Source organism: Nomascus leucogenys, chromosome 19 (genome assembly GCF_006542625.1).
Source record: "Nomascus leucogenys isolate Asia chromosome 19, Asia_NLE_v1, whole genome shotgun sequence".
NCBI lineage: Eukaryota > Metazoa > Chordata > Mammalia > Primates > Hylobatidae > Nomascus > Nomascus leucogenys.
Genome location: NC_044399.1, coordinates 27,322,076 through 27,349,692, shown reverse-complemented (window position 1 = coordinate 27,349,692; position 27,617 = coordinate 27,322,076). Strand labels below are relative to the sequence as shown.

The window sequence follows — 27,617 nt, the reverse complement described above, 5'->3', positions numbered from 1 at the left end:
TCTCCAAAATAAATATTAGGAATGTTTTTAAATGCTTAGAGCTAGGTTAAACAGCTTTATTCAAAACATATTTAAATGTTATATGGTGAAATATCTTCTCTGTCCTCTGAGGTCTTTGGCATTATAGAGAGATTCCTTAGTCTGCTTCAATGTTGTTCAAATTCGAGGTTTCCTTAAGAGTCTCTTTAGGAAGTAGGTTGGTGTTAGGCTAGGCACAGTGGCTCATGCCTGTAATCCCAGCTACTTGGGAGGCTGAGGTGGCGTGAGAATTGTTTGAACCTGGGAGGTGGAGGCTGCAGTGAGCCAGGATTGCACCACTGCTCTACAGCCTGGGTGACAGAGCGAGACTGTGTCTCAACCAAAAAAAGAAGTAGGTTGGTGTTTATATTGAAAATAGGAACAGAAAACAAATTAGCTGTACTTTTTAGGATCTAAGTTGAGAATAAATTTTTTTGCTTTCTCTAGCTGGAATGGCTTTACTTGTGTAAAATTTGGAAAAGATTATTTTGCAATAAAATCAAACTTACAGAATTGACTCTTGAATTCTAGACTAACTTTGAATAATTGGACCTGCAGATTGACTATCCACCATTTGAAAAAAACTTTTACAATGAGCATGAAGAGATAACCAACCTCACTCCACAGCAGTTAATAGATCTCCGGCATAAGCTCAATCTTCGGGTAAGACAATCATTAAGCTCAATATTCTTATATTAATGTTAATTAGTCCAGATTTAGTATTATTGGTCATCTAAACTAATAACCTTGAATTTCTTTTCTAGTGGTCTCTGAACTGTCTTTGCCAGAATAATTATTATATCCCTTCTGTTCATGTCTCTTAATTTGATTGTTTTAGTCTTCTAGATGCTGTTTTAGGATAGGATCATTTTCTTCTTTCATATTTCGGTCAGTTTTGTATGTTCTGTGCTGGATGGACTAGTGATGAAGGGTGGGAGTCCCCATCTAAAGGAAGAGGAAACAAAATGAATAGATGTTAACATATGATATCTTAGAATATTTTGAAATTAAGATAAACTTGTCTGTCAAATTACATATAGTATGCTTTATTTTAAAAATTAGAATAAACTAATACGTTTAAAAAATATGCATGTACTAATTTCAGAATGGTTTAAACTGCCTACCAGAAAGTTTTGGGCTGCACATTGGCTACATTGGTTTAAGGTGCTGATAGATGGTAAATGAAACACACAGAAAAAATATGCTATGCTATCTGCCCTGATATAGACAACTTTCTCGCCTGTGTGCACCTTATCAGTTGCTACACGATGTTTAAACTCCTGTTTTCCAGGAGGGGTGTGTATTTGTGTATGTACATTTGTCTGTTTTCCAAGAGGTTACTCACCTCCCCAATGACCCAAGAAAATTTTTAAGTAAAACCCCTGAAATCCTGATTAGAAATATCAGCATCACCAGAGAAGCATTGAAAGGTTACCACTTTGGGGGACAAAATGGAGATTATAAGCCCCATTCTTCACCTAGGGTGCAGTTTGAACAGGGCTTGACAGTGGCTGGACCATCACTAAGTGAGACATTAATTCATCAAGCATAACTGAAAATGGAGGCAGTAGATTATATCTTGGAAGCCAGCATATGTAGACTTGTCTTATTTGGAGCCCACTTGGAATTTTCATTTCAAGAGTAAGATACATTAATTTTTTTCTACCATCTGGTTAATACTTAATGCAAAATGGCGAAAGAACAGTTATGACTTCCCAATTCATTGAACAATTTTTTTTCCGTTTTATTTGTTATGAGAAAATTAATTTTGATTTAAGAAATTTTTAATCATTTAAAATTGTATGACAATTATCTTGGGAATATTTATCATGGAGTTTTTAATATGAGGTTTATATTTGTTACCATTTGAGGTTTTGCCTTTTCGTTGTATGATTTTGGCTTACAGACTTGTATTTTTACTTCATACTCCAGCTAAAATGCTAGATCCAGGTAAGTGTTGTTGAACTTCAAATGCTGTTAATGTTGAAGTACAAGTCATTCTGGGGAGTTGTCTCTATCTCTAGGTCTCTGGTGCTGCACCTCCTAGACCAGGAAGTAGCTTTGCTCATTTTGGGTTTGACGAACAACTTATGCACCAGATTCGGAAATCCGAATACACACAGCCCACTCCAATACAGTGCCAGGTAAGTAAAACATAATGAAAGAAAAATAAAGTAGGGTAATCTTTCATGACTATATTAGTTTAAAAACAAATCACAGCAGTAAAACAGTGTTTAGTGTAGAACCTTATTGATAAGGATAGAGGTATTTATCACTCTTAAGAAGTCACTAAATGGCTGGCAAATATTCTTTTGTATCTGATACGTATGTTGAAAATATGGTATGAAGAAAACAATTTATTAGGCCTAAACCTAACCAAAAAGGTTCGTATATGGACAAATTTAGCACTGTCAATGACTAGAATTCCTTTGTCCGTCACTTGAAAATTCTCATTCATTACTGAAAGTTTTAGCTTCTTTTTCCCATTTATATATGGGATCTATTTATCCTTATGCAGAAAATTCTCATTTTCTGTATATGAATGAGATAGTCTGTACCTTATTAAGGGGGGAAAATTTTTTAAATTTTAGCAACCCTTCATTATAAATTGCAATTTTTCTGTTTTTGTTTTTGTTTTGGAAACGGAGTCTCACTCTGTTGTCCAAGCTGGAGTGCAGTGGCACGATCTTGGCTCACTGCAACCTCTGCCTCCCAGATTCAAGTAATTCTCCTGCCTCAGCCTCCCAAGTAGGTGGGATTACAGGCACACGCCACCACACCTGGCTAATTTTTTGTATTTTAGTTGAGATGGGGTTTCACCGTGTTGCCCAGGCTGGTCTCGAGCTCCTGAGCTCAGGCAACCTGCCCACCTCGGCCTCCCAAAGTGCTGGGATTACAGGCGTGAGCCACTGCCCGGCCTTGATTTTTCATTTCTGTATTTTAAACAAAATGGAGTTGTTTCTGTTCTGTAAGTGGTGGCTGATATCCACATAATGAGAATGATGTTATTTCCTATAAATCAAGAAGTTAATGAGAATGTTGGATATTGATATTTCTGTTTCACAACCACTATGCATAGCACCGGATATGTTTTGTTCCATTGCAAATAAAAATGTCATTAGTAGTCATTTATTGTTCCCCAGGATTTGCTTCAGTACATCTTTAGAATTGAAGTTTTAGAGTGGTTATATTTTACTTTTTCTCCAGGGTGTGCCTGTGGCATTAAGTGGTAGAGACATGATTGGTATTGCCAAAACAGGTAGTGGGAAAACTGCAGCCTTCATTTGGCCCATGTTGATTCATATAATGGACCAGAAGGAGTTGGAACCAGGTGATGGACCAATTGCAGTGATTGTGTGTCCTACCAGGGAGCTTTGCCAGCAGGTATGTGCTTTCTATAGAATGCCTCCTTCTATATGTGGACTAGCAAGGGACCAGCCAGTCAAGTGAGGTAGAATGACCAGGAAACTTTTTTTTTAATTGTGATAAGAGACACACAAAATTGATTATCTTAACCATTTTTAATGTACAGTTCAGTAGCATTAAGTAGATTCACAGTGTTGTGCTACCAGGAAACTTGTGGAAAGTATTATGTGTTAAATATTTTCTATATAATCAAATACATATTTTCCCCTAAAAACTACTGTTTTTATTTATTTTTATTTATTTGCTTTTTTTGAGACAGTCTCACTCTTTTGCCCAGGCTGGAGTGCAGTGGCATGATCTCAGCTCACTGCAACCTCCACCTCCCAGTTTCAAGCAATTCTCCTGCCTCAGCCGAGAGGCTGGGATCACGGGCACATGCCACCACACCTGGCTAATTTTTGTATTTTTAGTAGAGACGGGGTTTCACCATGTTGGCCAGGCTGGTCTCGAACTCCTGACCTCAAGTGATCTGCTTGCCTCGGCCTCCCACAGTGCTGGGATTACAGGTGTGAGCCACTGTGCCTGGCCAGAACTACTGTTTATAAGAGGAAAAGCCTATTGTGATACGGGAATTGTTTGTATTACAAGCTGACAGTTTTTCTGTAGGATGAATTCATTTTGTCTTGGTAGAAAAGCAGTGACAGGGTCAGGAAGAGAAGGGGGTAAAATGAATAAAGGAAGATTTTAGATAATCTGTTGAGATGCGATAATGGTATTCTATTCATTTATACCTTTATGAATAAAATCGTGATTTTAAAGTATGTTCTAGGTTTCGATTTTTTTATGACATCATATTCTGTTTTTCAGAACTTCGTTTGGGTTGTGACAGGTATTAGTGTCACAGTTTGTTAATATATTATTCACAACTTTGTAGATCCATGCAGAATGTAAGCGGTTTGGAAAAGCATATAATCTTCGATCAGTGGCCGTATATGGAGGAGGGAGTATGTGGGAGCAGGCCAAGGCCCTTCAGGAGGGGGCAGAGATTGTTGTGTGTACCCCAGTAAGTATGCCTTGTGTTTAAATGGCTTCTCAGCCTCCCTCAGTATGGAAAACATGATTAGTTTTGCAGAGAATTTCCCCTAAAGTGTGGTAAAAGCAGGGTTGAAAATATTCTGATGAACGGCAGCCTGTGGTTTTAATTTTGATTGGTGGCTAAATTAGCAGTTCAGTAAGAGTCTCTGTGACATATAGGCTAGTAGCTACAAATTCCCCTCTATGTCAAATAGTTTTTCTTGTACTCTCCCACAAAATGATTGCCAAGTTCATCAAGAATCAGAAAGATACATATGGTCAGAATAGCCTAGAAGAGTGTAGTTTAAACATTGAAACCTGTCATTGTGCTTTAAATCAGGTCACTTTAGAATGCCTCAAAAACTGCTTCTGGCCACTTTCCCACAGAATTTAAATCACAGTGTAAATGAAGAAGCCAATTGAGTTTTTAAAATTTCTGTTCCTTTGAGCTAAGTAGTGCATGAGGTACGTGGCTGTTGGACCAGTATCTATTAGTCTGAGACTAGAGAATTAGCACTTTTGCCAGGAGTGCAACTGCTTAGAAAGTCCCTGTGAATGCCTTTAATTATACTTACTGTTCATTGTGTTGATCTCATAGGGTCGACTGATAGATCATGTGAAAAAGAAAGCTACCAATCTTCAAAGAGTCTCTTACCTTGTGTTTGATGAAGCAGATCGAATGTTTGACATGGGATTTGGTATGCCTTGAATACCAGTTTCTTCTGTCCCCGTCCTCATGATACTAGTTTTTTTTCCATGTCTTTCTAGACTATTTTTTCAGCATGAGAGAAGCTAAAAATACTCCTGGATGGGGTTAGACTATAGAAATACAGCTAAGATGAACATTTTTAGGAGTTTTCTCTGGAAAAGTATGTTAGGTTTTATTGGGTTGAGGAAATTTCAAAGTGCCTTTGTATATAAGGGGAATATTTTCTCTGTCTTCATCTTTATTCATATGCCTTTGATCATAGAGGTTAAGGTCTGTGTTCTTGGGTAGGTGAATGTCAGATCATTCGAGGCTCTTTGCTTTCCTATCCTCATAGCTGTCTTTACTGATTGGAACACTGCTAGACCTAGCCCAGTTGGATGGAGGGAAAATTTTTCACTTTTATACAGAATGATATGTTTAGGAGCTTCTTCTTTCTTGAGACAGAGTTTTGCTCTTGTTGCCCAGGCTGGAGTGCAGTGGTGCGATCTCACTGCAACCTCCCCCTTCCGGTTTCAAGCGATTCTCCTGCCTCAGCCTTCTGAGTAGCTGGGATTATAGGCACCTACCCCATGGCCCGGCTAGTTGTTTTTTTTGTTTTGTTTTGTTTTGTTTTGGTATTTTTAGTAGAGATAGCCGCATTGACCAGGCTGCAAACTCCTGACCTCAAGTGATCCGCCTGCTTCAGCCTCCCAAAGTGCTAGGATTACAGGCATGAGTCACTGCGCCCGGCCTGGGGTTTCTAATTTTCTTAATTCTTACAGCTTCTTATGAAGACTTTTACTAAAATGGCTTTTTCCAGGCTTCCCAAACTGTATTTCAGGTTATAATATTAATTTTATTGTTCTGTTTCTTCCAGAGTACCAAGTTCGATCCATAGCAAGTCATGTTCGTCCTGACAGGCAGAGTATGTATGAAGCACCTTTGTTAAACCAAATTTGTACTAAAAAGGGCACTTATTTATTTTATAAGCACTCAGAGTTATGGAAGTAAAAATGATCATGTGTGTATTGGTGAGAACCATAATGAGGGAGGTAATGAGTTTATCTGAGCTGGACAGGATCTTAGCACTAGATATAACTTGTTCCTTTTTATAGATGATAAAACCAAGGCTCAGAAATTAAATAAGCTGCCCTAAATTATACAGTTTTATCAGTGGGTAGAAGCAGTGTACAGTACAGATCTGCTGATTTGAAATTAAGAGTCTTTTTCTGAACCACACTGACAACTTGTCTTAACTAAAAATGTAATAAAAATAGAACAAGGGCAAATCTTTCTCTAGTGAATCAATTTTTAAACTAAATTTAAAGTTCAGGTGAGCTTACGTAAAAAAACTGAATAATCCTGAATGCCAAAGAAGCTTAATGGGTATGCATAAAGATACCATATTGTTTCTCTAACAGAATTTATCTTACCTTTTAGCTCTCTTATTTAGTGCAACTTTTCGGAAAAAGATTGAAAAGTTGGCCAGAGACATCCTGATCGACCCTATTCGAGTGGTGCAGGGAGATATTGGAGAGGTAACCCTAAGCAGGGCTGGTTGGGACCATAATAGGTTTATTTCTCATATTATGGAACACAGAATTAATTTCTCACTATTGAGATAAAAAAAAGATGTTTATAGATGCAACATGCTTGAGATTGGGTATTTTGCAAGTTGTGGGGATAGACGAAACAAGACTGGCAAAGTGTTGGGAATCATTGAAGCTAGGTGATGGGTACGAGTTGATTTTGTTCATTTTGCTTTTTTTTTTGTCTTATTGAATGTCTCAAAACTTATAATTGTTTTAAAAAGGCTTCAAAGAGACAAAAAGATGTGCCTGGAAGTATCAGCGTATTAGGTTGGAACTGACGTTTTAATTATTGTGGGAGGGGCCTACACAGGAGGGAAAGGGTGACCTGAAAGGCCTGGAAAAAATCAGGTTTCATTTCTTACCTATACATATGCGCTATATGGAAAATTTCTCTGAATTGGGACTTGGAATTCAGTTATGGCTGCTTAGAGAATCCTTCAGTTGCTTGCCATGGTTATTGTTAAGGAAAGCTCTACAAAGTAGTGGGGCGTACAAATCAGGTATGTACACCAGGTGGAGAGCAAGGTGATTGGAAAGGAGAGGTGAGTTTTGAGCTGCACTTGACTTGCTGAAGGCCCAAGGAGAACTGGGATTGTTCAAGGTGTTCTCGATGCAGGTAGAAAATATATGCCTAGTCCTTGTTCAGGTGGCCTGTGGCTCCAGTGTCACAATCATCTGTTTCTTTCTTCTCAGGCAAATGAAGATGTGACACAGATTGTGGAGATTCTCCATTCTGGACCTAGTAAATGGAACTGGCTTACCCGGCGTCTGGTAGAATTTACCTCTTCAGGGAGTGTCCTCCTCTTTGTTACTAAAAAAGCCAATGCTGAAGAGCTAGCGAATAACCTTAAACAGGAGGGTCATAATCTTGGGCTGCTCCATGGGGATATGGATCAGAGTGAGAGAAACAAGGTCATTTCAGACTTTAAGAAAAAGGACATCCCAGTCCTGGTGGCCACAGATGTTGCAGGTAGAGTATGAATTTTTCAACAACATTAAGTTCCTAGGCTATAAGGGTACTCCGTCTTACTACATAAGACCTGTAATATCTGAGCAGGCTGATGGAAAGACTGTTGGCCTGGCTGGCCATCCCCTCCCACACCCCCAAGGAAGCAGCATTTCAGCACAGGGATCACAGTCTGGAGCTCTAGATACCACTTTTCACTTAATATTTCTCTCTAATCAAAGAATCCCTGCAGCTAAAAGTCACTCGGGGAAAAAAAGGCAGTGAATGCCCTTATTGTATGTGTGAATATAGTAGATACCTTACATTGATCTACTATACACAGCTTAGTTGGGCAACTTCACTCAGGATGAGAACAGTTTTTGGAATATGATTTCTGGATTTGTTCTGTCAAGTTTTAATAACTACCCTTAAACACTGATATTTTTTCCCAGAAAGGAGCGAACTTCTCAGCTTCATGACACATTTTAAAAATATATTCCCAGTGCAAGAGAAGAGGGCATGGCAGATTACTGATGTAAAAGATAAAAGTCCCAGTCGGGCGCGGTGGCTCACGCTTGTAATCCCAGCATTTTGGGAGGTGGAGGCAGGCGGATCACCTGAGGTCAGGAGATTGAGACCATCCTGGCCAACATGGTGAAACCCCATCTCTACTAAAAATACAAAAATTAGCTGGGTGTGGTGGCGCGTGCCTATAATCCCAGCTACTTGGGAAGCTGAGGCAGGAGAATTGCTTGAACCAGGGAGTCAGAGGTTGCAGTGAGCCGAGATCATGGCACTGCACTCCAGTCTGGCAACAGAGCGAGACTCCGTCTCAAAAAATAAAAATAAAAAATAAAAGTCCCTTACACTAGAAGGCCTAACATCATAGGATCTATGGTGATGACTTAACATGCCTGTATCTCGGCTCACCAAACCCATGCACTTTGCCTAGATAAAGGAAATGTGGCTTATTAGAGCACTAGCATTTCTGGTTACTTTGATCTTTTGACTACAGATGAAGAATAAAAGAATTTGGTTGCTTTTTATTTCAGCCCGTGGTCTGGACATTCCTTCAATTAAGACTGTCATTAACTATGATGTGGCACGAGACATTGATACCCACACGCATAGGATTGGCCGCACAGGAAGAGCGGGTGAGAAGGGTGTGGCCTATACCCTACTCACTCCCAAGGACAGCAATTTTGCTGGTGACCTGGTTCGGAACTTGGAAGGAGCCAATCAACACGTTTCTAAGGAACTCCTAGATCTGGCAATGCAGGTGAGGGGGCTGGGCACACTTTTGATTGCTCCTGGTTATAATACCAAGGCATTTTAGCAGTCCTGGAGCAGATAACATAAAAACTTGACAAGAAAGTTGGGTGGCAGGGAGGATGTGGGGCTTATGAGGTACAGATAGGAACTGTGAGATACTAAAATTCATCTAGTCTTATCTGGTCGTCTTCTTTCAACAATATCTGTTTTGAAAAGCTATTCCTTTGTGCTAAAATCTGTCCCTGTAATTTCTACCCCATAACACACTTAGGAGTAAATTTAATCTCAAAGATGGTTACTATTCCCTTACTGCTCTTCCCCCACAAAACTTTTCTTCTGGGAGGCTAAAAATGTGTGATGTCTTTTAAACAGTACGTGTATAGTATAGTGCCCCCTGCCTTTTTGTTTTTTTTTTTTTTTTTTTTTTGAGACAGAATCTTGCTCTATCGCCCAGGCTGGAGTGCAGTGGTGCGATCTCAGCTCACTGCAACCTCTGCCTCCTGGGTTCAAGCGATTCTCCTGCCTTAGCCTCCCAAGTAGTTGGGATTACAGGTGCCCACCACCACGCCTGGCCATTTTTTGTATTTTTAGTAGAGATGGGGTTTTGCCATGTTGGTCGGGCCGGTCTCGAACTCCTGACCTCAGGTGATCCGCCTGCCTCGGCCTCAGCCTCCCAAAGTGCTAGGATTACAGGCGTGAGCCACCGTGCCCAGCCTGTATAGTGCCTCTTAACTATTCCTTGTAGTCTGAGATCTCAGACCTCTGACCACACTGATTGCCCTCTTCCAGGTGTGCTCCAGTCTAAAGCTAAGTGAGGCATTCTAACAAATCAAACCTAGAGTCATCTGAATCCATGCTGTCCCCAAATTACAAATGGGTTCGGAACACTTTCTGAGAGTAGAAACTGTTAAGAGTTTGTCAAATGCCTAGGCCAGCTCACACAACTGGTACAACTCAGCTGCAGTGTGGCAGTGCCCAAGTTTCTGGTCCTAGGAGTAAAGGACCTGCACTGCAGGAGAGAATAGAATAATGTTTCCTCCCCTGCTCCTGAGCACAGAGAGCTAGTCCTAAATAAACTTTTAAACAGGACACATTTTGTCTTTGGCATTTTCTTCCATTTCTTTTTGTACCTCAGGCTTTCTGTTTTCAGGACTTTGCCCAAGCCTGCTGCTCTACCTCTCAAGCAGTTTATTTTGCTGGTAATATGTGATTGTCAGATAAAGCTTTAACCTTCCCAGAGACATTTGTTTTTTTTTTGTTTTTTTTTTTCTTTTTTCTGAGATGGAGTCACACTCTTATCACCCAGGCTGGAGTGCAGTGGCACAGTCTCAGCTCACTGCAACCTCTGCCTCTCAGATTTAAACAGTTCTCCTGCCTCAGCCTCCCAAGCAGCTGGGATTAGAGGCATGTTCCACCATGCCTGCTAATTTTTGTATGTTTAGTAGGGATGGGGTTTCACCATGTTGGTCACGCTGGTCTTGACTCCTGGCCTCAAGTGATCCGCCCGCCTCGGCCTCCCAAAGTGCTGGGATTCATAGGCGTGAGCCACCGCCCTGCATTCTTAAGAGAATGTGAGTAAATATGTTGAGTGGCAATGGTCAAGTTCAATGAAAACTTTTATGCTCTGCGGGTAAATAAAATTTTCAGTTTTGTGGCTACCATCCTTTCTGGGAGTCTGTCCCTGTAGTCAGTTCTGATAAGCCTCACTTCACGTAGCCTTTTTCCTTTGCTACTGAATGCACCAGTTCTTTAAGCTCCAAATGTTTACATCCAATAATACATGGTTTGAGAAATAAAATATAAGCTCATTTTCCTCAAGGAAGTTAGAAGTAGCCAAAGTTAACTCCTCTGGGTTTGAAGCTTATCTGAACAACTTCCCTTCCAGGAGAGCCTTGAGGGAGGGAGCACTATAGGAAGCCTTAGATAAGGATCTCAGCCACTTTTCAAATTTGGTGGATTATGCTGCCAAAGAGAAACCAATCTGTGGTTCCTGTGAAAATTCCTCCCTTAGCATAAATGTGCTGGCTGAAAATTAAGCAAAAGTTCTCCCTTCCCACTTAATTTCCCCTTTGTCCTTGTTCTCTTCCTCTGGTCTTTTCTCCCTCCCTTGACTTAACCTTGAATTTTGTTCAATGCAGAATGCCTGGTTTCGGAAATCTCGATTCAAAGGAGGGAAAGGAAAAAAGCTGAACATTGGTGGAGGAGGCCTAGGCTATAGGGAGCGGCCTGGCCTGGGCTCTGAGAACATGGTGAGTCTAGACTACTAGAGTAGTGCCTTTAGAGTTGGTCTCATGTTCTGAAAGTCATTAGGAATATTCTCATCTACCCAAGAAAGCCTCAGTGAGTTTAAAACCCTGTCTAGAAGGGAATTTGTATTTAATCTCATTTGAGTCAATGCCGTGCTCATTCTTATGGTAACTTTCTATTGAAGAAGCATCTTTGTGTACTTGGTTGACTAGGCTTGCTCAGGAAATTATTCTAGATTAGCAGTGATCTCACACTGTGGTCCCTGGACCAGCAGCACATGCAAACTCATCCCCAACCCCAGACCTTGTGAATCAGAAACTCTGGAGTTGGGGCCCAGCAGTCTGGTTTTACAAGCCCTTCAACACTGGCCTAAAGCCTGCTGCTAGGCAAATGTTGCCAAAGGGTCACTGTAAAGTCTAGCCATATCTTGTCATTAAACTCAGGAATGGATCAGGAATTTCCAAGTCGGGAGCTAGTTTTTCTCACAAACCAGGTAACGAATGTACCCTTTTGGTGGCCTTTCTTAACTACCTGCTTTCTGTCACTTTGATTCCAAACCAGGGAAGAAAGCTGCCAGTATACTTTTCTGGAGCATTAGAGTTAAACTTGGCATCTTTGATAATTACATATTCTAGTCCCACATTATAATAATGATGATTATGCATAATAGCTAATATTTATTGAGCACTTTATATGTGCCAGGACCATTCCAAGCAATCAGATGTTTTAGCTCAGTTAATCTTCAAAACAACTGAATGGAAGTTAGTACGGACAACACCACTGAGGCACCTAAGGTTACACTGACAAGTGTTCAAGCCGAAATTCAGACCCTTCATGGTCTTGATTCAGGGCCTGAGCAGTCACACAATATGCTATTCAGGGCCTTTTCATCTTTAACGTAATTTTTACTTAATTAATTGGAAGTTTTTATGTAAATACATGATCAACTTTGGGCATAATCTGATTGCATTTCTGTTTAATAGGGTTAATTCCCAGAAATAGAATGTCTGGGTTGAGGGCATAAGCATTTTTAAATGATTGTCACTGTGTCTTTTCTCACAAAGCAGAAGTAGCTTTCTAGGAGTACCCAGTTCCTTTGTAGCTCGCACTTCAAGGTTTTTCATTATAATGAGGCCTAGTCTATGGCAGTGAGCTTTCCTGCTTATTTTTCCATCATCATAGATGTGTTTATTTTTTTAGGACCGAGGAAATAACAATGTAATGAGCAATTATGAGGCCTACAAGCCTTCCACAGGAGCTATGGGAGATCGACTAACAGCAATGAAAGCAGCTTTCCAGGTCTGAAATAAGCATTTCATTAAAAGCACTTTCAGCAGTAACTCTTGGGCAGTGACAGAGGGGCTTAGTTTTCCTGGTTGTAGCTGGGCTCCTAGGCTTGATGCTAGATTTAGGGTCTTCACGCTGCTTGGATTTTGAATATAAACCTAACAGTAGCTTACTTGGAGATGCAAGTTGATCTAGAGAACCCCTTGTGCTGGTCTACTTTGAGTCACACTCAGGGCCTGGGATTGTTGTCCTGCAGCAGGGTGTGTGTTCCCTCCCTTCCTAGCAGCCTGCAGTGTTGCCCACCTCCCAGGCACCCACCTCCAACTCAATTCTGAAGCAAAATTTAATGATAGTCACACTAAGGTGAATCGATAGAATGAGTTCAAGGCAGGTTTTGCTGTCAAACTTAAATTTCAGTGTGAAAATTTTTTTGAAGTTTTCAGAACTTTTTGGTTTTGAATGCAGATACATGTGCTAAATACATAGATGCTTTATTCTAGCCAATCAGGCTATAAAAGTACACTTCAGAACACTGGGGGTCCATCTCTCCACAGAGATCCACAAGTTTTCCTTTATAGCACAAGAAAAAAAGGGACCATACTGTGGGGCCATCAGGACACTAAACTCACAGTGCCAAGATAGCATAGAGTTTCTGTAAACTTCATCATTTGCCAAGTTGTATATTCAGGTTTCTTGAACTTGCTATCTTACCTACTCCTGATGTCTCTTTCTCTTTCAGTCACAGTACAAGAGTCACTTTGTTGCAGCCAGTTTAAGTAATCAGAAGGCTGGAAGCTCTGCTGCTGGGGCAAGTGGGTGGACTAGTGCAGGGAGTTTGAATTCTGTTCCAACTAACTCAGCACAACAGGGCCATAACAGTCCTGACAGCCCTGTCACCAGTGCCACCAAGGGCATCCCAGGCTTTGGCAATACTGGCAACATCAGCGGTGCCCCTGTGACCTACCCATCTGCCGGAGCCCAGGGAGTCAACAACACAGCTTCAGGGAATAACAGCCGAGAAGGGACTGGGGGCAGCAACGGGAAAAGAGAGAGATATACTGAGAACCGGGGCAGCAGCCGTCACAGCCATGGAGAGACTGGCAATCGGCATAGCGATAGTCCACGTCATGGAGATGGTGGTCGCCATGGAGATGGATACCGCCATCCAGAAAGCAGCAGCCGTCATACTGATGGCCATCGGCACGGGGAGAACAGACATGGAGGAAGCGCAGGCCGGCATGGGGAGAACCGGGGTGCAAATGACGGTCGGAATGGGGAAAGCAGGAAAGAAGCTTGTAGTCGTGAGAGCAAGATGGAACCCAAGATGGAAGCCAAAGTGGACAGCAGCAAGATGGACAAGGTGGACGGCAAGACAGATAAGACAGCTGACGGCTTTGCTGTCCCAGAGCCGCCTAAACGCAAGAAAAGTCGATGGGACAGTTAGAGGGGATGTGCTAAAGCGTGAAATCAGTTGTCCTTAATTTTTAGAAAGATTTTGGTAACTAGGTGTCTCAGGGCTGGGTTGGGGTCCAAAGTGTAAGGACCCCCTGCCCTTAGTGGAGAGCTGGAGCTTGGAGACATTACCCCTCCATCAGAAGGAATTTTCGGATGTTTTCTTGGGAAGCTGTTTTGGTCCTTGGAAGCAGTGAGAGCTGGGAAGCTGCTTTTGGCTCTAGGTGAGTTGTCATGAGGGTAAGTTGAGGTTATCTTGGGATAAAGGGCCTTTTAGGGCACAAAACTCACTCTAGGTTTATATTATACGTAGCTTATATTTTTTACTAAGGTGTCACCTTATAAACATCTATAAATCGACTTCTTTTTCTTAGTTCTTTGGCCAGGCAGTCCCCATTTTAGGAATTGGCTTCTGCAAACTCAAGTCCATTGAGCTAACTGTTGGGGAGCAATTTGGTAGTTGTAGACATTTGCGGGGAAGGGAGATGTCTGATTCTAAATGGGAGTTGATGCTCAGGTCCCCAGCCAGGTTTGCCTCCAGCGCTGAGACATGTAGGAAACACCTTTCAGACCCAGGCTCTGAAGATTCCCAGAAGCCACAAGGATTGAAGGGAAAAGGTGATCCTGGTAACTGTTCCAGGATTGCTCCAGGTTTGAGATGGTATTGCTAAATTTAAAATTAAAAAACCCAACAACAGCTTTTAAAGTGTCTTCTATTTCATTGTATTTTTTTTTAACTTGCCCCAATGATAGAAAAGTCTTTTGCTGAAATGATTTTGATGATTTTTGTTTATCTTGTTTATAAAAGGAAAATATACAAACTTTGACTTTTGTGACTTTGTGAAGGCTTCTTTAAGATGTGCATTCCTTTCTGCTTGCTCTCTAGTAAATGTTTTACTACTGGGACCTGTGGATCGTTTTGTCATTTCTGTCTATGAGTTGGTACATATTAAGCTGGGACTTAGAATAGTGCCACACACGGCATGCATACTCAGATGTAGGGAAGTGCTTATTAAAACTGTCAGAAAAGACAACTCTTCCATTATCCTGGTTTTATTCAGGAATAGGATGGGGGAGGGCTTAAGTGGCCCACATGTCCAGGTGTAGACTGACTACATTGAATATCACTCCAACACCGAACTTCCCTTTAACGGTTTAAAAAGAGGGTCATGGGTCTGTCAACACAGTTCAGCAGTGCTTTCATGGGATACCTTATTCAGGCAGGCAGGAGGACATGCTCCTCTCTGCTCAGGACCACCACGGGAGTTCTAGGCACTCCACCTCACTGTTCTTCAGACAGCTGTGATGTGAGCAGGGGCTAGGCTGGTAATCAAGGGGGCCAGACTGACCCACGCCACACCCTTCCTCCTAGTCCCCACGCTCTCCTGGGAGCCTGGCAGCTCTGCTTACTTCCGTTTGTGTTTTTTCTTTCGTTCCTTACGTTGCTGTGCTCTTTGGTCCTTCCTCATCCTTGAGTCCACCACCTTGAAATGACCTCTGACTCCAGCTGGCCGGCGCACTTTGCGGCCCACACCTTTTTTGGCTACAACATAGGTGACATGGCGTTTCTCCTTGCCAAGCCCGGCCTTCTTGTAGAGACTACAGGGGGAAGAGAAGAGGTTAGAGGCTTGCTTTCTGCTGCACTTTTAGCCCTGTGTACCTTTGTGGTGTCTTCCCATTACCTTCGCAGCTGTGCCACTTTCTCTCGTTCTGAGATGTCCACTGTGTTCACCACGGCTTCTGCCTTCTTCCTGGTCTGCTCCAACCTCTTCAGCATCTGCGAAGGAACCTGTCAGGTGACCCCATCCCCCCGACCCCACCCAATCTCTGGGGGCCCCATCACTTACCCTCCTTTTCTTTCTAGCCTTAGCCTCAGCCACCTTCTTGATGGGACGTGCATTGATTTCCCGCCAGCGTTTCCGGTAATGCTCCACCTCCTTCTTACCAATAGGCAACTGTCGTATCCGGTGCTGCTTTTCCTCTTGCACAAACCACTCCGGAAGCTGCCCCTCATCCTCATTAAATGTGTACCTGAGTGGAAAGGACATCTGTCCAATATCCAACATTCCAGGCTTTCTAAAGAAATTACCAGACCGGGCATGGTGGCTCACACCTGTAAACCCTGCACTTTGGGAGGCTGAGGCGGGCAGATCACCTGAGGACAGGAGGTTGAGACCAGCCTGGCCAACATGGCAAAATCCCGTCTCTACTAAAAATACAAAAATTAGCTGGGCGTGGTGGTTGGCACCTGTAATCCCAGCTACTCAGAAGGCTGAGGCAGGAGAATTGCTTGAACCTGGAAGACGGAGGCTGTAGTGAGCCAAGATTGCACCATTGCACTCCAGCCTGGGCGACAGAACGAGACTCCCATCTCAAAAAAAAAATTACCCATTTACCCACCAGACCCTGGGTCACTCTTGATGAGTTTCTGGCCCCTTTACCGGTTGAAGGAGTTATCTATGAGGTCTCTCTTGGCCTTTTTGGAAGAGGCAATAACAGCACCTAGAGCAAGGCCTTCGGGGTCCAGTATCCGATGTTTTGCTAGAGAGGGAAGGAGAAAGGTCAAAGCTCAATTCCCAATACTGAGACTTCCAGTAGTCTTTTCTCATTCCACTGCATACAGAGCTCTCACCTGGGTCCTCAATAGGCACTATCTCAAAGCCGTCATCATCTGACTTAGGCCCACGGCTTCGCTTCTTACCACGGAGGGGTTCCCAGCTGTGAAGAGGGGAGGACTCTTGAGTGATTCCACCACTCTACTACTCACACCGCACTCCCACAGAATTTGCAAAAATCCTGCCATGCAGGCTGTACCCCAGACCAGTTAAATCAGGATCGTCAGTACAGTATTTTTAACCGTTCCCATCTGCAGCCAAGATTGAGAACCCCCAATTTAGAGAAATGGTTCAAGCCACTGCTTCCTTTCCATCCCTTCTCTCAGCTGCAACCACTCACCTCTCCTCTTCCTCACTGCTACTACTGCTATCACTGTCTGAGACGCCATCCTTTTCTTCCCCTTCAAGGCCAGTGGCAGCTTCTGTCCCCGAAGAAGCCTCTGTTCCCTTAGGGGCTTCATCTTGGTACAGGGGAGACATTATCTCAGTCTTCAAACAGGAAGGCGGTGTTTGTGGCGGCTGCTGCTGCCGTCCCTTCCGCTGGCTCTCAAATAACAGCTGGGCCTGACTGATCTCCAGGGCCTCATCGGCATCGTCCTGGATCTCAGCAAAGCTGCCCTGTGATGGGAGAACATCAGCTGCCCTTCTCCCAAGGACTCCCAAGACTCATCTCCCCGCAGTCTTGCCCCCAGCCTCTCCTTACCTTTGAGAACCACAGGTTGGCTTGTTCTTCCTGCAGTACTGCCTTTTCCTCTAGTGGCACCAGCAGTGGATTCTCCTCCTCCTCTTCTTTATCATCTTCCACTTCAGTAAGTTGCACACTGTAGACCCAAAGGAAAGTAGGGGGCTCAGAGACCCAGACTGCCCGGAGCCCTTGCTCCCCTACTGAGGCTCTGGTAGTACCCACCCTAACACTCCCTCAGAGTGGCAGCATTCCCTTTGACACACACACATGCCCCTTACCGCTTCTGGTCCCTTAGACCCTGATGTCCCCTGACTCCTGCCAGCTCCTCTGGATCCAGGCCACTATCCAGAGATGTGTCATCACCGTCGTCCTCAACATCTGACACATAGATATCATCCCTCGGCAGATCGGACAGAAATGTGTCTGCTGCACTCATATCCCCTTGTGTTACTTCCTCTAATAACTGAAGTGTAATAGAAACAAAGGTAAACTATTTAAAAGGAAACATACTGTTTTGTTTTTTTTTTTCTGTGTCCCTCACCTCAGTCTACGCTCAGCAACACTAGGAAGAACACTGGCAAATCCATTATCCTTTCACAGATGGAAAAGCTCAGATCCAGGGTAGTGAACGGCCTGTTTACAACATCCCGTTCTAGGCTGGGTTACTGATCTATCCCACTCAGCTGTCTTGTTTCAGTGGTATCACAAATAGGTCTTAAGGAAGGTACCCTACAGCCCATATAGCACCAAATCTTAACATACTCTACAACACTGGTTTTCCTTTAAAAATTATTCTCAGACAGCATCTCAATCACCTCCTGAGAATACAGTCTACACAATTTGTTTCCACTGAATGAAAGGGGCCCAGCCAACATACATCCAACAAAACTGTTCCACTTAAACCAATTGTCAGAACCTTTTATTTTCCTCATGGCAAAGATACTAGGCTGGGTATGGTGGCTCACACCTGTAATCTCAGCACTTTGGGAGGCTGAGGCAGGAGGATTGCTTGATGCCAGGAGTTTGAGGCTGCAGTGAGTCATGATGGCACCACTGAACTCCAGCCTGGGTGACAAAACAAGATCTTGTCTCAAAGGAAAAACTCCAACTACTATTTCTTGAGTGTTTATCACATATGATGGATTACACCTATCTTTTTGTATTCCTCACCAAAAACTCTAGTAGGTAGGTTCTATTATTGTTTTATAGATGAGGAAACTGAGGCAGTAAGGATAAGTGGTAGTCAGCTCAGTCACTTCACACAGCTCCAGGTGGTAGAGCTGGGAAGGAAACCTGAGCCTGTGTCTGCTCTAGGGCCACCATGCTCTACTGCCCTCCTGTACAACAAAGATGACCTGATTATGACACTCCCACACATAAGCCACAAAAGTTCATTTTGTTTGTGACCGACCCTGATTTTGTCAGGAAAAACATGTTCTTCAGTATTCAGTGGAAGTAGCCTAATGCGAGTGCTCACTTGGTCTCAATGAACTAAAGAATGCTGCTCCCCTCTGAGGGAGATCCTCTATTCATCTGTGCTTGTAACTCAAGTAACCTGGCAGCATCTACTATAACCTAAGTTCTTTTCTGATGTTCTAGTTCTTCAAGAATAAATCTATCGGCCGGGAGCGGTGGCTCACGCCTGTAATCCCAGCACTTTGGGAGGCCGAGGCAGGCGGATCACGAAGTCAGGAGATCGAGACCATCCTGGCTAACACGGTGAAACCCCATCTCTACTAAAAATACAAAAAATTAGCCAGGTGTGGTGGCAGGCGCCTGTAGTCCCAGCTACTCGGGAGGCTGAGGCAGAATGGTGTGAACCTGGAAGGCGGAGCTTGCAGTGAGCCGAGATCGTGCCACTGAACTCCAGCCTGGGCGACAGAGCAAGACTCCGTCTCAAAAAAAAAAAAGAATAAATCTATCACACTCATCTATCTACCTAACTTCATCCTTTTTGGTTTATGTTTCTTTGTGGCCTTATACTCACCAAAGCCCCCTGTGGTAAAGACAGCAACCACAGCCTATTGTTCAGCAACTTAAAAAGACATTCAACACCCCCCACCTCCAAACACCCAAACAGATCCTTCTGTCTCCTAAACCTGCACCCCCAATGCTGCCTCACCTGGTGACCCCGGATGGTGCGCAAGGAGAACATGCCAGTCTCCCCCTCATCTGCAATGGAAACCCCAGGCAGATCCATCTTCAGCTCCACACGCTCCCGCTGCTTTCTCTGCTCACGCAACAGCTTCTTTTTCTTCCTGAGGGGGTGGATTGAGGGAGTAAAACCGGCCCAGCTCCAAAGAGTTTCTATCCATGCCTTGCATTTTCTTCACCCATCTTCACACAGTCCTTGTATTGGGGAACTCCAAGCTCTACCCCAGCTCCTCTCACCTCTTCAATTCCGCCACCTCCTGGGCCTTCATTTCTGCCAGGGTCTGGTTCAGTTGTTCCTCCTCCTCCTCCTCCTCCTTAGAGGGCTGCTTTGTGGTTCCAGCTGTTGAGTCCTCCTCATCACCTTCATCTTCCTCTCCAGAGCTGAGGCTGGCAAAACAGTCCCAGGAGTTGGGTTATTTTCCCAGACTTCCCCTGGACACCTGGTCCACAGCTGCCTCGCTGCGTTCTCTCCTCACCTGATGTCCAGTGCCTTTGCTTGTTCTTTCAGCTTCTTGGCCACATATCGCCGAAGTTTTGTTCTCCAGTTTAGTAGCGACCTACCCCAGAGATACTATTACTGATCTTGCCATCTCCCTCTGTCCCTGTCCCCTTCTGTTTTAGGCTCACTACCCACCTTTCGGACTTCGGCTACATAAATCAAAAGGCTCAGGCCCCCACCCCAAACCTTTAGCACAGCAATATCCTCTTCCCAGGGATCCAACATCATGGCCTTTCCCTGCCTCCAGGGCTCCTGGCCCCCATGCCCACCCCACTGCATACCTGAGCTCCTTGCGCCCCAACACTCTGATGTCCTGACAGCACACCCGTATGTCCTCAGTGGTAGCTGGATGCTGTGCCAACTCTTCATCATCTACCATGATCTGTTTGGGAGGAGGGAAAGGTGTCAGGGGAGATTCTCAGGCCATGTTTCTGGGGCTACCTCATGTCCCTCAAGGCTGGAGACTCACTTCGCTGGCCTTGGAGAGGAAGTCAACAGGGTTGGCAGCTCGAAGGAAGTCAGTGACTGAGGTACGGTGATAGAGAGTGAGGTCGCCCTCAGCATAGCCTTCAGCCTTAGGGAGGAAAAGAGAGAAGGTTGGGCAGTCCCTTCTAGGGTACCTGTAGGACCCACCAGGCCCAACCTCCCTAAAGTTCCAGGACCCAAGGGTGACCCCATTCCCCAAAACACACCTTTGGCTTCTTCTTAGTCACCAATTCAGTAACGGTCTTAGCCTGAACTTCAACCTCCTTGAAGGCAAATTTGGGGTCGAAGAATTTACTGTCAACCTTGTCAGGGGCCAGGAATCCTAAAAATGACAGGATATATTAAAAAGTGTGCTTTGGGAGTTGGGAGGCTGGATCAAGAGAAAGGAAATGATGCCCACCTTGGCAGACTACAAAGATCTCTGCAGATTCATGGCGAGAGGCTTGGGGCTTGGTGGCCTGGACACGGCGGAACAGCTGCTGAAAGATCCATAACAGAGGCTGATAGTCACGAGAACGGAAAACCTTTGTGATGAAGCAGCCACCACGGGCCAAAAAGTCACAAGCCAAACGTAGAGCCATCAGTGTCAAATGGGCTGTAGGAGAGAGACAATTAGTTGAGGCACTCTGCAGCCCAGGAGGGCATGCGCCCACCTCCACCATCACCTGATCTCCAAGCACCACACTCCCTGTACCTTGTGAGTAAGCATCATGGACCCAGCTAGCCCCAACGTTGGGGGCCCCATCATTGAGCACAACATCAACCTTCCAGGTCTTCAGCTCCTTCCTCAGGGCCTAAAGAGAAGAAAAGGAACTATGGAAACAGAAACACAGGAATGGCCCTGGTTCAGCCATTTGTCCATCTAGTCAATTGCTGAGTGCCCATCATGGGCCAAATGCTGTACCAGGCACAGGACATACAATAGTAAACAAAAACAGTATGTCTCTACCTTCATGGAGATTACAGTCTGACACTGAGTTCACAGGAGAAGACTTCACTAAAGATCTCTGCCCTTCTCTCAATTCAAAACACCTTTATCCCTGACTAAATAAAGGCTGGAGTGGACACTATGAATGTCATAGGTCTTGTCGTACAGATGTCAGGCAAGAACGTGCTCAAAGCATGGTAAATAGGAAAAACTTGCCTTTAGATGATTTCAGGGATGTAGATGTTTCCGTATAAAGGGGGAAGGAAGAGAGAACTCCTATTACCTGCCTACAACGTTCTGTTGTGATGTCCTCCTGGAGAGTCACCACATTGGGGAGAGGCTTGATTGGAACCAGGTCCACTCCTGGAAGAAATCAGGTCAGAGTATTCTAAAGGGTTGCCTCAAGCAGGGAGGAGAGAAATACAGGACAAAGTACCTTATATACCCACCCCTTAAAACACCAAGAAGAGCTGTCCGTTACTCACCCACAATAAGGCTGGATACAGGCATAAACTTGGCAGCTACCTGCAGCCTATAAAAGGAATAGAAAGTTAAAAACCTAGAGCCATCCTTTTCCCCCTCTTGGCAACTGACCTCTCAACCCTGGTGTTACGTGCACTGGCCAAAGCATGTCATAGGCACGTATTCCAAGCCCTTTCTCTGCAATCAAGAAAGGAAACGGCCCCCAAGAGGACCGGGATTCGGGCTCCCCTCCCGCAATGAAACTGAAAGCCGTCCCAGCTCAGAACCCAGAAAGCGGCCACCAGGAGCAACCTGTGGCGAGTGTTACGAACCATCCCCCTGGCGCAGCACACAGGTCCAGCAAGGCTCGGGCTTTCTGCAGGAACTGAAAGCGGCGATTGAGCTGGATCAGCTTGAAAGCAGATCGGGAACGGTAACCTGGACAAAACAACCAAGTGCGCAAACGGCTTCACTAGTAGGATTTCTCTGGCCTCGCAACCGACCACCCCTTCTGCGGCAGAGGTACATAATGGTCGGAAAGAGCAGGCGAACCGGGCAGAGATCGCTCGCTCGCTCGCAGACTGAGCGAATCCGGACTCACCCGTCTCCTTCGCCAAGTGATAAAACTTGTCTCGTCGGCTCTTGCCAACTTTGCCCTTCTTGCCCATGGCGGAATGGGGGAGTATCGCTCAATCTGGGGAGAAAATAGAAGTTGGGAACGTCTCTTTCTTGAGCACCAGATTCCACTTCCAGTTTCCCACTTCCCGCAGCAATTCCACCTCGCGCCCCTCTCCGCACACTACCTAGACCCAGCACCGCTTTCTCCACACTTGGAACCGCACAGGCATGCAGCTAACGTACTTCCGCTTCCGCTTGCGTCCACTGCGACCCTGGCTCGAGGTTTACCGCCATTTTGAGTGTGGCCATAGATTGTTCTTGATACTCTGTCCTCGGGTTTTGTAAGTTGAAAGTTGAGACTAGGAAGGTATATTACAAGAACTATAAACAGAGTTTCAATGAGGCAACACTGACTAGTTCTACTCCTTCCTCATCCCCTTCCAAAGCCCCTGAACTCGAGTAGCCGCCCCTCCCATCATGGTCCCCTTAGTGTGGTCTCGCCTCACACCCCGCCCATTGACCCGGAATTCTTCTCTGCCTGCTCGTCAGGTCCCAAGCCTCCGCTTCCGCGCCTGCGCGCCAAAACGGCTCGGATGCCGGCGGTCTCTGCTGAAGAGAGAAGATGGCGCTTGACGGGCCAGAGCAGGTATGGCGGGTGCAGTGGCGGCCCGGCAGGTTACGGGGCTGGGTGCGGAGCGAGCGTGATCTGAGTGGAGAGCGGGCCGGGGCAGGAGCGTCGGGTGGGTCGGAGGTGGCTGGACCAGTCCAGGCTGGACGCCGCCTGAGACCGGATCTGCTGTGTCAGCGCCGCCCTCGGTGAGTCAGGGCAAGGCTGGGGAGAGGAAGACGCGGTAGAAGCGGAGTGAGTGAGGGGAGCGATGGGCGCGGGAATGGCAGGCCCACGGGTCGCAGGAGACGGGACGCCAGTCCTTCGGCTCCGTTCCGCTGGCTCCGTCGTCAGTAATGACACCTCGGGCTTGTAGAGCACTTCACGCAGTGCAAAGCGCTCCCGTGTATATCATATCGCCTCTCGGTCCTCCTAAAAGTCGTGTGAGGTAGGCGGCATTCCCATTCTTTTATTTTAGTCGTGGGAAAATGGAGGGTTCCAAGGGAGGGAGGGATTAGAACCCAGATCCTGAACCTCCGAAGTCCAAACTTTTTTTACTACGCAAACCTACCTGGTGTCAAGCCTTATTCAAAGTGCCCTGCAAGTGGCTTTACCTCCTCGGATGTTTAACCTGTCGTTTAAGACTCACTCTGTGTCTTCAGATGGAGCTGGAGGAGGGGAAGGCAGGCAGCGGACTCCGCCAATATTATCTGTCCAAGATTGAAGAACTCCAGGTGAGGACGGACTCCAGAGGGAGCTAGGAAGGGGGATGATGGGGGATGGAAACGGACTTCCACAATCCATCTAATTCCACTGGGAGTGCAGTGGAAGAAGCTGCTGCTTCTCCTTTCTTGTTTGTTTCTTGGCTAGTAGGTTGTGTGTATCAGAAGTAAGCAATCTCTTGTTCTCTTACAGTCCCACCTCTTTGAGGGTCGTAGTGTTCACAGTTTGTTACACATCTTCAAGAGTCAAATCTTAATAGTAAAGGTACCTCTAGCCAAAGGTCAACCCTTTTGGAGGAAGCCCGAATGAAAAGGATTCTTATAAAAGGGAAACATAAGCTCAGGAGTTGAAATTTATCACCAAGAGGTTGGGTGAGGGTGAAGTGAGAATGTGAGGAAGGGCATCATTGAGGCATCTGGACAATGCTAATTCCATAGAGACTGAATGAAACGAATTGGGCAACCCAGAGCCCAAGCTTAAAGCGCTAAACCATAGAAAAAGGACCGTTTATGTTGTTAATCAAATGTTTGTGTTACCAGTAAGGCTTCCAGCAGTAAGGTATGGCTCTCAGTAATAAGGTATGGCTTCCAGCAGTAAGCCTTACCGACAACATAAACAGTAGGCTGTTAATGTTACAGTGTTACGTTACAGTGTTACAGTAGGCTGTTAGTAGTTTAACTTTGGACGGGTCCATGGATTTTCAATTTCACCCTAACCCCCTGCATTGTTCAAGTGTCAACTGTAATATAAATTAAATGGGGGAAGCCACAAAGGACAATTCTGAATTCCAAGTGCATTTGCAGGTATTATGTTTAGTTTACCGCTTTTGAATGCCTTTTCGTGTGTTTTTATTCATTCACCTCAGTAGTCTTGAAAAGAAGCAGGGTAGCTGATGCTATACCCATGTGCCGTTTGGTAACAGATCTAGATTTTTAAAAATAGATTGTCTTAGCTTTACCTTGCTTTTGATTGACAGCGGCTGGGCTAGAACTCAGGCTTCTCACCTAACAATCTTTCCACCAGGTGATGTTGCCTTCCTGCAAGAAATTTGGTGTTACATGAGCCAGCTGTAACTTTTCTCCTTTAGATTCTGTTATTCCTGGACCAGTATTAGACAAGCAGTCTTCTTTGATGGCTGCTGTAAGCTCCAGAGGGACTCTTGGAGGACAGGGCAGGGTCATTAGGATCATACTGGAGAATCTGAAACAACACGCAGGTGCCCTGTGCCCTTCCCTCAGCTCATTCAGACCTGTGAGGTCTTGGCCAAGATCCTACCTCCTCCTGTCTCCTGCCCTTGAGTAATGGAATTTGTCTCTTGTCCGCCACAGTTGATTGTGAATGATAAGAGCCAAAACCTCCGGAGGCTGCAGGCACAGAGGAATGAACTAAATGCTAAAGGTGAGTGGAGAAAGATGGGAAGCCACATGTGAGCAGTTTGTCTTGAGGTCTGTCCTAACTTCCCTGCACTGTGTCTTCACAGCAGTGCTTACTGTTTTCTCCCTGTCATCATCTAGTAGTTTCACATGCATCTCTTTTTCCTGAGCCCCATTGTAGCCTCCTTAAAGACATGAATTTTGACCTTTGGCCTTCCTTTAATAAGAGTGGTGCTTAGCTCATGCATGTAGAATTGGGTCCTGGAGACTCCAAAGGAGTAGCTAGGTGACCACCGTGTCTGTTTGCCATCTAGTTCGCCTATTGCGGGAGGAGCTACAGCTGCTGCAGGAGCAGGGCTCCTATGTGGGGGAAGTAGTCCGGGCCATGGATAAGAAGAAAGTGTTGGTCAAGGTAAAAGCAGCGTGACCCCAGGGACCAGCTCGGTCTCCACTGCATTCCCACCCCTTTGTGTGTAGCCTCTGGAGACAGGGTTCTGTGTTCTGTCAAGGTATTGTGGGATTCTGGGAATCCCACAATTCCAGGGAAGACCTAGGTCTTCCCGGGTAGGATTAGTGATTTGGTGGTCAAGGAAGGTCATGAGCCCTTGTTTCTTTAGGTACATCCTGAAGGCAAATTTGTTGTAGACGTGGACAAAAACATTGACATCAATGATGTGAGTGTAGCAGGTGAGGTGGTGGTTTTGGTGGGGTCAGCTCTAATTGTACCACTTATGAAACTCGCCCCCTTCACCCAGGTGACACCCAATTGCCGGGTGGCTCTAAGGAATGACAGCTACACCCTGCACAAGATCCTGCCCAACAAGGTAGACCCGTTAGTGTCACTGATGATGGTGGAGAAAGTACCAGATTCAACTTATGAGATGATTGGTGGACTGGACAAACAGATCAAGGAGATCAAAGAAGTGATCGAGCTGCCTGTTAAGCATCCTGAACTCTTCGAAGCACTGGGCATTGCTCAGCCCAAGGTGAGGTGCAGGACTTCTCTGAGAGGGCCAAGCTGTACTTACTCCTCCTGCCTCAGCCAGCCCTACTGCAGGGGTTGAGGAGGCACCGGGCTAGGGTGCATCTTGCTTGGGCTGGCCCTGCCCCTGAAAAGAGTGGCCGGGGAAGTGTTCCTAGGGCGGTGAGGTGGTTTGGATAGAAGGGACCTTGATGTTCATTTTTTTTTTTTTGTATCCCTAACATCTAGCAAGGGACCCAGCACTCGGTAAATGTTCACTGAATGAAATGAGGGGTGTAGCTTTCTGCCCTGAGTCCTGCTGTTCCCCTGTAGGGAGTGCTGCTGTATGGACCTCCAGGCACTGGGAAGACACTGTTGGCCCGGGCTGTGGCTCATCATACGGACTGTACCTTTATTCGTGTCTCTGGCTCTGAATTGGTACAGAAATTCATAGGGGAAGGTAACCATGGCTAGCAATGTGAGAAGCAAGAGGTAGGGGGTTAGGGAGCTAATAAGCTAATAAGCTCCCTAACACCAGCTCGGCCTCCACACAGGGGCAAGAATGGTGAGGGAGCTGTTTGTCATGGCACGGGAACATGCTCCGTCTATCATCTTCATGGACGAAATCGACTCCATCGGCTCCTCGCGGCTGGAGGGGGGTTCTGGAGGGGATAGTGAAGTGCAGCGCACAATGCTGGAGTTGCTCAACCAGCTTGACGGCTTTGAGGCCACCAAGAACATCAAGGTAAGGTGGTACCATCCTCGGGATGGGCCCAGGGAAGGCCTGGGTGCCACGCAGGCTGAGGAAGAGCTTTAGCTGATCCCCACTTGCTTTCTCTGCTCAGGTTATCATGGCTACTAATAGGATTGATATCCTGGACTCGGCACTGCTTCGCCCAGGGCGCATTGACAGAAAAATTGAATTCCCACCCCCAAATGAGGAGGTTTGTGATGGGCACTGTGCAAAGTGGCTCTGGCTGTGGGGGTGGGGTGTGGGGCTCAGGCCTTTCCTTGCCATCTCCAGGCCCGGCTGGACATTTTGAAGATTCATTCTCGGAAGATGAACCTGACCCGGGGGATCAACCTCAGAAAAATTGCTGAGCTCATGCCAGGAGCATCAGGGGCTGAAGTGAAGGTAATTGGAGTACCCACCGAAAACAGGGCAGAGGCAGGAAGCTCTGGGCTCAAGGGCCACAGATGAGGGGCACAGCAGTGGGGCCTCAATTTCCTTTTCCTGTTCAGGGCGTGTGCACAGAAGCTGGCATGTATGCCCTGCGAGAACGGCGAGTCCATGTCACTCAGGAGGACTTTGAGATGGCAGTAGCCAAGGTATAGGCCTCCATCTTTGTGCCTTTGCCAGTGGTGGCTCTGGGGCAGTGGGCTAGGGCATGTGTGTGTTCATAACGTTCATTCTCTCTCCCACCCCTAGGTCATGCAGAAGGACAGTGAGAAAAACATGTCCATCAAGAAATTATGGAAGTGAGTGGACAGCCTTTGTGTGGATCTCTCCAATAAAGCTCTGTGGGCCAAGTCCTCTAGGACTCCAGTCTGTTAACGAGGGCTG

The 27,617-nt window shown here is 45.6% G+C and overlaps 3 protein-coding genes across 7 annotated transcripts in view; 2 read left to right on the top strand and 1 right to left on the bottom strand.

Moving 5' to 3' along the window:
* Positions 1-14,848, top strand: part of DDX42 (DEAD-box helicase 42) — a 46,306-nt gene extending 31,458 nt beyond the window's left edge. For 2 of the 3 annotated variants that reach the window (XM_030799299.1, XM_030799298.1), the window contains 12 exons: positions 577-681; positions 2,043-2,162; positions 3,226-3,402; positions 4,319-4,447; positions 5,057-5,156; positions 6,024-6,071; positions 6,587-6,684; positions 7,432-7,708; positions 8,737-8,963; positions 11,095-11,205; positions 12,404-12,502; positions 13,230-14,848. In XM_030799299.1, the coding sequence (XP_030655159.1) occupies positions 577-681; positions 2,043-2,162; positions 3,226-3,402; positions 4,319-4,447; positions 5,057-5,156; positions 6,024-6,071; positions 6,587-6,684; positions 7,432-7,708; positions 8,737-8,963; positions 11,095-11,205; positions 12,404-12,502; positions 13,230-13,934 (2,196 nt within the window). In that variant the 3' untranslated portion in view covers positions 13,935-14,848. The remainder of the gene's footprint in view (positions 1-576; positions 682-2,042; positions 2,163-3,225; positions 3,403-4,318; positions 4,448-5,056; positions 5,157-6,023; positions 6,072-6,586; positions 6,685-7,431; positions 7,709-8,736; positions 8,964-11,094; positions 11,206-12,403; positions 12,503-13,229) is intronic. The other variant, XM_030799300.1, reaches the window with a different exon arrangement.
* Positions 14,849-14,979: 131 nt separating this feature from the next.
* Positions 14,980-23,366, bottom strand: FTSJ3 (FtsJ RNA 2'-O-methyltransferase 3). Of its 2 annotated transcripts, none has more exons than XM_030799301.1 (21): positions 22,575-23,366; positions 22,373-22,465; positions 22,104-22,209; positions 21,795-21,841; positions 21,593-21,672; positions 21,076-21,175; positions 20,782-20,976; positions 20,588-20,703; positions 20,365-20,469; positions 20,177-20,277; positions 19,873-19,953; positions 19,634-19,783; positions 19,365-19,500; positions 17,521-17,705; positions 17,261-17,378; positions 16,898-17,175; positions 16,575-16,660; positions 16,384-16,483; positions 15,790-15,973; positions 15,625-15,719; positions 14,980-15,541 (listed from the first exon to the last, which is right to left on the bottom strand). In XM_030799301.1, the coding sequence occupies exons 2-21, from the start codon at positions 22,437-22,439 to the stop codon at positions 15,349-15,351; spliced, it is 2,523 nt and encodes an 840-aa protein (XP_030655161.1). In that variant the 5' UTR covers positions 22,440-22,465; positions 22,575-23,366; the 3' UTR covers positions 14,980-15,348. The 2 variants fall into 2 exon arrangements, with proteins under 2 accessions (XP_030655161.1, XP_030655162.1); XM_030799302.1 differs by lacking the exon at positions 22,575-23,366 and adding an exon at positions 22,551-22,572.
* Positions 22,913-27,594, top strand: PSMC5 (proteasome 26S subunit, ATPase 5). Of its 2 annotated transcripts, none has more exons than XM_003270679.4 (12): positions 22,913-23,035; positions 23,659-23,730; positions 25,048-25,117; positions 25,407-25,504; positions 25,710-25,766; positions 25,848-26,078; positions 26,387-26,513; positions 26,608-26,798; positions 26,899-26,997; positions 27,078-27,188; positions 27,296-27,382; positions 27,483-27,587. In XM_003270679.4, the coding sequence occupies exons 1-12, from the start codon at positions 23,012-23,014 to the stop codon at positions 27,534-27,536; spliced, it is 1,221 nt and encodes a 406-aa protein (XP_003270727.1). In that variant the 5' UTR covers positions 22,913-23,011; the 3' UTR covers positions 27,537-27,587. The 2 variants fall into 2 exon arrangements, with proteins under 2 accessions (XP_003270727.1, XP_012353033.1); XM_012497579.2 differs by lacking the exon at positions 22,913-23,035 and adding an exon at positions 23,373-23,444 and having other exon boundaries at positions 27,483-27,594.
* The last annotated feature ends 23 nt before the right edge of the window (positions 27,595-27,617 follow it).

Excerpts from the sequence above, each read along its gene's own strand:
- FTSJ3 (XM_030799301.1), bottom strand. The coding sequence starts at position 22,439 with ATGGGCAAGAAGGGCAAAGTTGGCAAGAGCCGACGAGACAAGTTTTAT. Across the intron at positions 21,176-21,592 it reads CAACAGAACGTTGTAGGCAG|GCCCTGAGGAAGGAGCTGAA; the intron begins GTAATAGGAGTT and ends TCTTCTCTTTAG. Across the intron at positions 15,720-15,789 it reads AGGCTAGAAAGAAAAGGAGG|ATGCTGAAGAGGTTGGAGCA; the intron begins GTAAGTGATGGG and ends GTTCCTTCGCAG.
- PSMC5 (XM_003270679.4), top strand. The coding sequence starts at position 23,012 with ATGGCGCTTGACGGGCCAGAGCAG. Across the intron at positions 26,799-26,898 it reads AGGCCACCAAGAACATCAAG|GTTATCATGGCTACTAATAG; the intron begins GTAAGGTGGTAC and ends TTCTCTGCTCAG. Across the intron at positions 27,383-27,482 it reads TTGAGATGGCAGTAGCCAAG|GTCATGCAGAAGGACAGTGA; the intron begins GTATAGGCCTCC and ends TCCCACCCCTAG.